This window comes from Eptatretus burgeri, chromosome 11 (assembly GCF_056783735.1).
Source record: "Eptatretus burgeri isolate ZD-2024b chromosome 11, Ebu_testis_v1, whole genome shotgun sequence".
Classification (NCBI taxonomy): Eukaryota; Metazoa; Chordata; class Myxini; order Myxiniformes; family Myxinidae; genus Eptatretus; species Eptatretus burgeri.
In genome coordinates, this window is record NC_140971.1 from 26,667,765 (window position 1) to 26,679,829 (window position 12,065).

General features: G+C 44.1%; 1 protein-coding gene across 3 annotated transcripts in view; it reads left to right on the forward strand.

Annotated features, from left to right (window-relative positions):
- The window catches only part of LOC147016711 (integrin alpha-1-like), a 254,090-nt gene that overhangs the window by 128,080 nt on the left and 113,945 nt on the right, over window positions 1–12,065 (forward strand). For all 3 annotated transcript variants that reach the window (XR_015049650.1, XM_085847854.1, XM_085847853.1), the window contains 3 exons: window positions 2,971–3,044; window positions 7,109–7,253; window positions 7,430–7,581. Coding sequence is in view for 2 of the 3 variants with exons in the window: in XM_085847854.1 (XP_085703980.1) it covers window positions 2,971–3,044; window positions 7,109–7,253; window positions 7,430–7,581 (371 nt within the window). In the remaining variant the exon portion in view is untranslated. The remainder of the gene's footprint in view (window positions 1–2,970; window positions 3,045–7,108; window positions 7,254–7,429; window positions 7,582–12,065) is intronic.

Here is a 12,065-nt window from a genome sequence, read left to right on the forward strand (position 1 = left end):
TCTGTTCTATTCACCCTCTCATTTGCTCAAGGTCATCTGCCATCTGCTTGGAAATCAGCAAACATCAATGCCCTGCACAAAAAAGGTGCAAAAACAGATCCCTGCAACTACAGACCAATCAGCCTTCTCCCAATCATCAGCAAGGTTATGGAATCCATCATCGCTTCAGACATCAAATCCTTCCTCTTCTCCAATGGCTTGATTTCTGATCATCAATTTGGTTTCAGACCAGGTCACTCTACCCTGGATATGCTGCTTCTGCTCTCCCAACAATGGATGGAGGTCCTCAATGCCAGACAGGAAATCCGAGCCGTATCCCTGGACATATCACGTGCTTTTGACACAGTCTGGCACCCTGCCCTATTCACCAAACTCTCTTCCCATGGTATTCAAGGCCATCTCCACTCATGGCTCGCAGACTTCCTCTCCTGTCTCAGTCAACGTGTGGCCCTAAATGGAGTTCTTTCATCCCCTCTTCCTGTCCAGGCTGGAGTTCCTCAAGGTAGCGTTCTGGGCCCTGTTCTTTTTCTGGTTTTCATCAATGATCTCTCCGACTCTTGAAAATCCTCTATATCTGTTTGCTGATGACTCCACCCTCTGCCGTACAATCGGTCATCCCTCAGACCGGCAAGCAGCAGCTTCTTTGCTCACTGCAGATCTGGATAAAATCACAAACTGGTCCAACACGTGGAACATGTCTTTCAATCTGGATAAATCTCACATTCTCACTGTTTCTTTGAAAGGACCGTTTAGAACCCCCCCCCCCACCCATCCACTTTCTCAACAATCCTCTGGAAGAAGTCCTTTCTTTCAAGCTTCTGGGTCTCACTATCTGCCATGACCTTTCCTGGGAAAGCCACATTTCAAACCTCGCCTCCAAAGCCAGTCGCAGACTGGGAATCCTCCGTCCTGCAAAGTCCTTCCTCGGCCCACCTGAGCTCCTGACCACTTGCAAAGCTTTTGTCCGCAGCCTGATGGAGTACTGCCCTCCCTTCTGGGTTGGTGCTCCTGCCTCCCACCTTTCTCGGCTTTACGCTGTAGAAACCAAGACATTTCGGATCATTGGCATCTCCCGCAATGAGGCTGAGTCTTTGGGCCTCTCACTCAATCACCGCAGGTTGGTCGGTGGTCTTTCAGTCTTCTATCGTCTCCTCTCCACTCTCGCCCCCCCAGCTCTCTCTGCGATTTGTCCCCACCACATTTCCGCAGGGCGCTCAAGGTCCGCCAACAACCCTCTTCTGTTAAAACTACCAAAATCACGAATCGCTGCTCACCTTCACTCTTTCATTCCTCTTTAATCCTGCCTTTGGAATAAACTCCCTCACTCTATTCATTCCCATTCTTCCCTCCAGGCCTTCAAAACAGCTGTTCACCACCACCTCTTATCATCCCCCATCCAAATCCTCGATCTTTTCTACCCCCGATAATCCACCCAAGCCCACCTCCTTCAAATTCCCTGCTTTCCTTCCTGAAAGTCCCTGTAATGTCCATCTTCTATTCCCCATGTTCCCCGCCCCATCCCTTTCCCTTCCACAGATCTAATGTCTATGTTCCCCACTGTTTTGTCCTTCCCACTCCCTCCCATCTTGTCTCATGCCCCCCCCCCCCTTGCTGTGCGTTGTGTGTTAGCTCTCCACACGAGCCTCGACAAGGTATACAAAAAAAAACCTTCTCGAAAGGCTATTTATGTGGAATGACATGCCTGTGAAACACCAGTAGATTCTGGTACCAATTAACATTGTTTCATCTGGATACCTTCTACATATCCAGTTGAATAATGATGTTGGGAGTTCAGATTGATAATTGCTATGAAGAGGAAATTTGAGACTCGTTATCTTAAAAAAAGGTATGTAATATTATGGAGGCGTTACACCCCAACCTGGGTCACACATTTACTTCCCATTGTCCGGCAGTAAATAATGTCCTTTTATAATTTATATTTGTCGACAATGTAGTTCTCATTTTTCCTGATAAACCCCACCCCCATCCCAAATGTCTTTCTCAATTCATTATATTCTCACGAATAAATGTGAGTTTATTCAGCACACAAAAACACAACGCAGCACACAGGGCAAATGGAGATCCCTTGTCCCTCTCTCCTTCCCATTTATACCTCGTGGGTAGAAGATCCTCAGTTTCTTCCATCTACAAGCCACGAGTGTTTTCCTGGAGCCTCTAACGCTGGAAGTAACCAGAAAATTCTCGCTCATCGGCGATAATTCTGTACCCTGTCAAAGGCTAACCCCAATGGTATAACTTGTTCCCCTTCTACTAAAAACATTTAGAATAGTACATAACTCACTTCTGCAAACATTACACAATCATACATTATAACCAATAGGTTTTTGTATTAAACTTTAGGTGAACCAGCATTAACTTTCCTCTGAACCTGTACACAGCCCAACAGACGTGCAAGTAATTTGTGGAGTATGTAATATTGCTTAAAATGTGGAAACATTGTATGAATCTGAACTGATATGGTTAGAAAGTTTATGCTGACAAAGGGTCTTTGTACTCGAGGTTAACTTTGCATTTTTCCATTCTAGATAATCGTCCAGGAAGATGACTTTTTGAAAGTTGGTGCAGTTGTAGTGGCAAAATCTAGCAGTGCTCGTGTCAAGTAACAGCACAGCTGCACAAAGCATTTTGGGTATTTGTAAGATGATGGAGAACTGTTTGTCATGCATTGAGGATGGCATTGTGGAAAGAAGTTCCTGGCGAACAAAAACGCCAAATCGACTGAAATTTACTGGAAATTCTCTGTACACTTTGATGATATGTGTATGTCACACAGAAGGTTACTTTTGTGTTGCAAAAAGTTTAATGTTGACATGAGTGATTAAACTTTAATTGAGAAAGTGGGAGACTGAAAAAGAAGTTGAAGGTTACTTTGAACTACCTGCAGATGAACTGCCAAGGCTTACACGTCGCCCTTTAAACTAGTGTGGCTGACACTTTCATATGTTACAGGCACAGAAAATCAAAATGGAACGGCATTTGATATGGAGATGTCCCAGACTGGCTTCTCTGCTCATTATGCTGGGGTGAGCAAAACATTGTTGGTGTGCTGATTACACAAATAGTTCCAATATATGCCCCCAAAACACTTGGTAATGATTAGCAAGGTTACAAAGCAGATGAGCAAGGTTACAAATGAGTTACAAACAACAATATTCCAAATTATACAATTTACTGATTGAAAAATACTTTCACCTTTTTCCAATGTGACGCTTTCTTTGGGGTTTAAGAAATTTCGAACTTGAGATTATTGGTTTATTTGTTTATTTACGAACCACTAAATGATGTTAGTTTATGTGCTTGTGATAAGGAAACATTTTCATCTTGCATTTTTAAAATGATGGGATTTTGGTCCCCTCCTTTCCTCCTTGGGCCTATTTATATTGTTATGTCCATGGGGGAAGGGGAAGGGGTTAGTTATTTGATTTAAGGTATAGATCCCCATTTGTTTTTGCTTCTCTTATAGGACTTCTTGAACCTTGTATTAAGTGTTTGTGGATAGAGGTAAGTTGTCCTGTTTGTTTGTGTACTGACCGTGTTGTTGTTGTTGATTAGCCCTGGTCAGTTCTGCTCGAACAGGCCCGCAGCATGTGAACAGCCGATCAATCTCCCAGGAGTGACCCGGAGATCCCTCACATCTAAGATGATGTGCTTTTGCCTTTGTGGAGCCAAGATGCTGCACATTCTTCTTTGTATTTTCATGTTTGTGTGTTTTCCTCGCAGAGGTTGCAGGTGTTGTCAGTGGTGTCGTCGAATCTATGTTTCCACGATCATACCTGAGCAGTAATTTCTCTGTTGATGGGTGGGGGGGTTTAGTGCCCAGGATACTGTTTGGATCCAGGCTATTGATAGGGAGATGGTGTTGTAACCTTTCGTGTCTGGAAAGATTTAAGGAAGTCTTGTCACTTGATGTCTCTTGTGGTTGTCTTCCATGTTGACCTGGACAAATCCACATGAGAGAAAAACTTTTGGCATCTCACCATCTACGCTGCAGCACACCTATCCACTAACCTTACCTCACGCCCTGCGGAAGAGGAAGAAGCTCCGTCTGGCCTCTCCTGATCGGTGACTAGCTAGGCAACACACCAGTGGACCACGTTGCACTGTAGGCAATGGTCCCAGTTGGTTCAGGATCAATGCCATCTGATTGGACGACGACGCTATCACTTGGTGTGGTTGGATGGGTACGACAGAGGAGCATTGATCTGGACACCTTGGGGGTTAGGGGAGTCAATAATAGAGTCTCTATTCTGAGTCGGTGGAGTCAAGATAGTCTTCATGAGTCAGCTGTGAATGAGGCTGGCACTGAGCCTTGCTTTCATGAGCTGTTGACGCTTGTTGTGAAACATGCAGCTTTCCTGTGTTTATTTATTGTCTCTGTCCAGAATTCCCTTTATGTGTTATTGTGCTTTTATTTATTTATTTATTTATTTCCCAAGAACATTCCTGCCATCCCTCCTGCGCAAACTGTTTCAGTTTGAATGAGCATCCCTGAAGGGGAATTTTTTTTTTTTTTAACCGGAGATAATGAGCATGCTTAGACGTGCTCGTTAAATCACGAAATACAGACAACCACTTGAGGTGTTTCATGCGAAATTCGGCCTTAAAGCAGCCATCTTCAAGGCAAACAACCTCGGCATGCGCGATTCCTGTCCAGCGTCGATTGCAGCGGTATGGCATGGTGCCGTACATGTGACAATATAATTACATCCCACCTGGAGAAAGTAAATTGTACAGATTTAAAGGAAGAGAAAGTTAAGGACAGAAAAATGATGTAGAGGGGGAGGGTGTATGTGAATGAGATTATAGAAGTAAAAGTATTTGCATTATATTGGAGTAAGTGGAGTAAGGGAGCTGATGATTCGGAGTTGAGGGGGGTGTGTGATTGTTTGGTCAAAATCTGCCATTTTGGGACGCATAGCTAAATTGTCTTTATTCCCATCCATTCGTCTTTCCCTTCCTTTACTCAATTCAACCTATCCTCACCCGTCACCTTTTGTATCTCATATGTCGATGAACCCGAATATCGTATTAAAAACTTGCATCACAAACCTGCCTGGTGTTGGTTTAATGATTAGGGGAGTTGGCTTGGGATCCTAAGGTCCTGAGTTTAAATCTTGCTTGGCTGTTGAATTAATATCAGTGGGGTTGACTTAGTCTGTCATCCTTCTGATGTTGGCAAAATTAGTACCAGCTTGCTGGGATGTTTGAGCCACTTGAGTGTTCTTTGTGTTGGAGTGGTGACCTGTCCGGGATTGTGCCCAATCGCCCAGGAGACTGCTTTGGCAACACTGACACTGTACAAAGTATGGTGCCAATGGATTTGGATTTCGATTTTTTTGGATCACAGACATGCCAAACCTCTGCCAATAAACACATTTCTGTTTCAGAATTGGTTGACATTGAGCTGAATAGTTAAGGGTGTATTCCTTCTCACTCACTTCCACCCTCCTCTTCACACCAATGTCCCTTGTGGGACAGGGGCAACCCTATAATGCAAGAGATAAAAGTGTGTGGGAAGATCAAGAGGAGACTGTGATGACATACATAGATCAAGGAGAGATACTGTCAACAGACAGATGAAGCAGATTGAGTTTTGCTGGGATCGCATTGTGTTGTGTCCAGAGCAGGAGGGGGGGATTCTCTTTCAAAACATGGATGCTCTCGGAGGCTGGGCATTCATCACAGAAGGATTGGGGAGATTGTCTTTCAAAACATGGATGCTCTCGGAGGCTGGGCATTCATCACAGAAGGATTGGGGAGATTGTCTTTCAAAACATGGATGCTCTCGGAGGCTGTGTGTTCATCAGACCTCTGACTTCAATGGGAGATCTACTCAGCTGTTGAGAACACCCTATAGCCTATACCATGACTACAAGGCTTGTGAGGTCTTATCGGGCTGTTCCTTGTGCTGGTGATTTAACACAGTGATTCCCCCATGGCGAGGCGAGCATCTTGACTTAAAACCCATACGCTTTCCAAAAAGAACCTAAATAAAGCATCATTTCTCAGAACCATTGGATCTTAATTATACAGAAGTCTTCGAGTTCTGCTTCCTTATCAGGTTTACAGTTGCCTTCATTGACATTTGCTGCAACTGCCTCTACTGCTCACTATATTGTCTCGTTGATCATCACATGCTTGATACATTGAAGTAACTTTATGAGATAAATATCATTGAGGCCTAGTTAGTGGCCTACCTACATGTCTAGCTAGTTGAGATGGCTCAGATCTGTTAGTCTGTGGGGCAGCAATAAGCATAGAATGCCACAAGAACATCAGGTTTCCTTCAAATTTCTTTCAATTTAGTGTTTTACAACAGCAGCGACTGTTTTATAAATGTAATCATACATTCGACAGGATTGAGTGAATAATTTGTGCTTGTAATAATTTTTACTTCCGGTAGGTATACCCCATGAAACACCACGATAAGGTATTTATACACTTTAACACGGAGTTCATCCAGGTGGAAACCCCCCTTAGGGAGGCAGAGGCAAATTAAGTCGCTTTAACCTCCATGGTATAACCCCTAGTGCCCCTGGCGGGTTTAATTGAAATTGGATCAGTAACGACAGAATATATTGCGGTCAGACAGATCGACAGACACCCAATTTCATATCTTCGTATGATCATTTTATATCACGAACATTTGTTTCGGCAAGAGTCCGGTTTCACATTTTTTTTAATTGCCTGATTACTCCAACAACTCAGAATCTCGGCCACAACTAGCTCTGTAACTTTTGGTTACCACCTATTTGTGTGCCTGGGGGTGGTCGCAACCCCCAAACACGCTACAATATTAATGGTTCACTCAAAACAATTGTTTGTTTGTTTTCTTTTTAGTGTGTCCATATATGCATAACTTGACAATACGAATGATTAATTTAATGTTATGATATTTTGTATTACTTTTAGTGAGTGTACAGTACATATGCACACTTGTATAATTGTTTTTCTCCCCCCCCCCTGAATTCCCACTGTAATCTGATAAAGGAAACCCAATCGTTTCGTTACATGTAGAACAATTAAATCACTCTCAGATATCATTTATCTCACAATCAGCAGACTCTATCTGGACCGGTGTTTGTAGGACACGCTGCTCCTGGGAGCAGTGGGAGCATATGAGTGGGCCGGCACCATCGTTCAGCAGGTTGGAAGGGACAAAATCATACCCTCACAAGATGCTTTTGAGGCAGCTCTGCCCTTAGAACTACGCAAGCATACTGCTTACCTTGGTGACTTCATGAAATATTTCCAGCTTAGATTTTGTATCATTTTGTATTATTTTGAAAATGACTTTGAATTGTTTTAATGCCAATCTTCTTTTTGTATTCCCTTTTTAAAAAAAAAAAAAAAAAAACTTTGTTCTCATTTATTTCTGCATTATTTGGGAAATGGTGCTGTTCCGCAGGCTACTCTTTGAACTCGTTTACGTTGCGCAATGGAACAGAGCGGTACGTCGCAGGTGCACCGCGCTACAACCACTCTGGATTGGTCGTAATCTTTGCTCAGGGTGGAAGTACTGCCTCCGTCACCGTTCTGCAGACTCTCAAGGGCAATCAGGTGCATGGGTTGGTGACTTGCCACCATGGGAAAATGTATCACCTGCCAAAACAGCACCACAATGTCAACACACAATAGTAATGAAGGCCAAAAAGATTACCCCCCCCGAGTCCATAAGTGCAAGGTGGCGAAAGGGTGAAGAAAGACAGCAGAAGTACTCGAGTATGCCAAAAAGAAATAAGATCTCACAACTTTAAAAGCCGACAGGACGTCTTTCCATTTGGTTTGAAAATATAAAGTAATCATTTATTACCCAGCATTCATTGATTGACTTTTCACAAGTGATTGTTGCATAACCAGATGCAAATTGTTTCATGGCATAATGATTCGAGTGCCTACTCTGATCCTGGGAGGTCAGCAGTTTAAACCCTGACAGAGTCATAACAAAGACTTTAAAAATGGTATGTGGTGCTTCCATGCTTGATGCTCAGTATTTATAAAGGATATAGCACAAACAACTTCAGGTTGGCAACCATACTGCAGGCTTTGATGGGCCTGGATGGGCTCCTCCTGTGTTGAAGTTCCTCATTGGAGAACATTTATTTATTTTTGAAATAGACTGAGTGGGTCACCATAGACAGTTAATGGTCTGCTCCTCACAATGGAAACACCCAGCTGGCAGGATAGCTTAGAGATATGCACACTCTTCTCTGAGCTATCTAAACTGTGTTTGATTACTGTAGCCTTGGTGTTTTGCATGCAGGGTGACGTACATCAATAATGTGCACCATCCCTCGGATGGACATTACCTCAATATGTGCATCGTCCCTTGGATCGACATTAAGCTGGGTGTCCTGTCTGCTAGCATTAGTTGGTATTCATGAAAGATACCACGGTGTGATTCACGAAGAGGACGTAAGTTGTCACTGGACACCGTGAAGAAATTTATATTTTCTGCTTCATATACAGAGTCGAGGCTCGTAGAAGAGCGAGAACACTGAACGGATCAAGACACAACAGAACAAAAGAACAGTAGAGAGAAAGGGGAGACACCAAAAAGAGGATATAAGGGCAAAATAGAGGGAGACTTGGACAAATAATTGGTGTGTGTGGGGGGGGGAGGAGAATGAGGGGGGAGGGTGGGGGAAGAAATGAGGGGTGAGGTAAGTCACATGGGGTGGACAAGATGGATACAGAAGCAAACTCTCAGGAAGGAAAAACTAGAAGTTTGGAAGGAGGTGGACTTTGGGGGATGGTGGTAGGGTGGTTAACTGGAATAGAAAAGACCATCTGAGAAGATGGTGAACAGCTGTCTTGAAGACTTGGAGGGAAGAATGAGATTGAAAAGAATGTGGAAATTGGTTCCACAGATGGGAAAAAAAGAGGAACAATGAGTGGAGGTGAGCAGTGATTCTGGATCTTGGGAGTTTTACCACAAGGGAGTTGATGGTTGACAGTGTGCGCCCTGCAGTAACCCGGGGGGACGAAGCACAGAAAGAGCAGAGGGTGCAAGACCAGAAAGGAGGCAGTAGAAGACTAAGAGACCACCGACCTGTCTGCGATTGGAAAGTAATCGGCCCATAGATCCATTTTTATTGCAAGGGATTCCAATAATCTTGAATTCCTTGGTTTAAATGGCATCAAGCTGAGCAAGGTGTGTGAAGCAGGGGAGCCAGCCCAGAGTGGAGAGCAGTACTGCATAAAGCTGTGGATGTAGGCCATGTAGGTGGAGATGAGCTCAGATGTGCCAATGAAGGACTTTGTATGATGCAGGATGCTCAGTCAGTGACTGGTTTTTGGAGGCCAACTTTGAAAAGTGGTTCACCCAAGAAAGATCATGGCTGATAGTAAGACCCAGGAGTTTTAGCGACTGAACTTCCTGACGAGGATTGTTAAGAAAGTAGATAGGAGGGTTTGCCATGTGGTCCTTTCGGAGAGAGTGAGAGCGTGAGACTTGTCAGGATTGAAAGCCATATTCTAAGTGTTTGACCAGCTTGTGATTTTGTCAAGGTCTGAAGAGAAGGAAGAGGCTACAGCCTGCCTGTTTGAAGGATGAGGGATGTCACAGCAGAGGGTGGAGTCATCAGCAAATAGATTAAGGGGATTTTCCAGAAGTCAGAGAGATCGTTGATGAAGATTAAGAATAGGCTTGCACCAATGGGGGACTCCAGCCTTAACAGGGTGAGGAGATGAAAGGATTCATTTGAGAGCCACACATTGGCTACAAGAGTAGAGGACATCAATAACCCAGGTAATGTAGTTGGTCTTCGATGCCACAACCTGAGATTTTGGAGAGCAAGGTGGGATTCCAGATTATTTCAAAAGTTTGAGATATGTCTGGAAAGAAGGGCCTGATCTCATTTCTGACATTGAGAGCCTCCATCCATTGCTGGGAGAGTAGTAGGAGCACCACATCCAAGGTGGTGTGACCTCGTCTGAATCTGAATTAGTCATTTGAGATGAGGCCGTTGGAGAAAAGGAAGTTTTTCATATCAACTGTGATGATGGATTCCATGACCTTGCTGATGATTGAAAGTAAGCTGATGGGTATGCAGTCAAGGGGATCAGTTTTTGCACATTTTAATGCAATGTTGTGATGTTGGCTGATTTGCAAGCAGACAGAAGATGATCTATGGCAAATGAAAGGGTGAAAATGGCAGAGTGGAGATGTGCAAGAGCAGCAGAGCACGTTTTTAGGACACATGGTCCAGGAATAGTTGCATGCAACTCATAGGGTGGGTTCAGAGAGCAAGGGGTTGGGGACTCAAGATTTGGAAGCAAACACAAAATTGAGGCATTCGGCCTTCTCACGAGTGTAGTCAGCAGTAGTGCCATTTGAAGTGAGGGTTAGGGATAGAGGGGGAACATACTCTAGAGACAGACTTAACAAGTGAAATCCTTCAATACAGCGCATGTGGTGAAGCAAATGAGTACACTAATGTTAAAATATGCAATTTATGCTTTTTTCAGTTGAAAAACAATTAAAAAGTGTACTTAATATTTGAAATGTAAAAATCTTGTTATTATTGTGAAAAGCACCTTTATATATAACAGAAGGAATGAAACTGTTCGATACAGCGTGGCAGGAGGCCGCAAAAGAATGATGGCATAAGAAGAACTTAGCTTTCAGCATTCACGAAATGCGATGGTGGGCGGAAATGACGTCTTTCGGCGCGAAATGCGATGGTGGGCGGAAATGACGTCTTTCGGCGCGAAATGCGATGGTGGGCGGAAATGACGTCTTTCGGCGCGAAATGCGATGGTGGGCGGAAATGACGTCTTTCGGCGCGAAATGCGATGGTGGGCGGAAATGACGTCTTTCGGCGCGAAATGCGATGGTGGGCGGAAATGACGTCTTTTCGGCGCGAAATGCGATGGTGGGCGGAAATGACGTCTTTCGGCGCGAAATGCGATGGTGGGCGGAAATGACGTCTTTCGGCGCGAAATGCGATGGTGGGCGGAAATGACGTCTTTCGGCGCGAAATGCGATGGTGGGCGGAAATGACGTCTTTCGTTCGTACATGAGAGGGGTGCATTTCTTGGGTTTTTCCCATCAAGCAATAAATTAAATGGTTTTCACATATATAACACATTAGTTTCACAAATTTCCATTGAAATACTCGGGTATTTCCGTCAATTCTCGCTATTTCCGTCTGGGTTACGCACTGCATCTACCGGACCGCTGTCATTGGCTGTCTTGAGGCACGTGGGGGGGGGGTACAGAGGATACCGGAGACGTGGTAGACACCGGGGACGTTTCAAACTCGGTGCAATTGTATACAGCGCACGCGCTGTAACAAGGTGTCACCAAGTTTTAGAGTAAGAAGACAAGTTTGAAAGTTCATTCTTGAGGTTTGATAGATGTTGTTTTCTGGCTCTCATGAGAGTGGACAAACACTTGTGGGCTTTTTAGAATCCACTGAGATTGCCTTTGGTCTGATTTCCCTTCCAGGAAGAGAAAGCAAGTTGTTTCAGAGCAACTGCCTCACGACATAATTCAGTGTATCATTGGTTGGAAGAAGAGCAGGATAACTGAAGATGAGATGGGATGAAACTGTGTGCGTAAGAGAGAGAGCATGTTTCTATAGAAGAATTCACAGGCTGAATGGTTATCAGGTGAGGTATAGATATGGGAAACAGTCCTGAAAAGAGAAATGGCTCCTTGCTGTCCCTGCCAATCTGCTTGAGTGAACTGCCAGATTCACCAGCACCGAGGCAGCTCTGCTCTCTGAAGATAGCCAGAGATGTTGATTCTTACAAGCATGATCAGATGAGCCAATTGGAGCAGAGGTAGAGCAGGAGACATTTGCAAAGAAGTTTGTCATCACCAAGTCCAGTGGGAAGCATTTTCCTTTGCGAAAAATCTGGGTCAGAAAATTCACTGATTGAGTTCGTCCTTTCTTATTCTCATTCTTCTTCTTCTTCCATGTGGCAGCTTGGCTGGCTGCCAGGTAGCTGTAATTTTTTTGGGGCACAACTATGCTGCTGATGATGTGCCCCTATACTAGTACACTGGTACTCATTTCACTGACCTCAAAAGGATG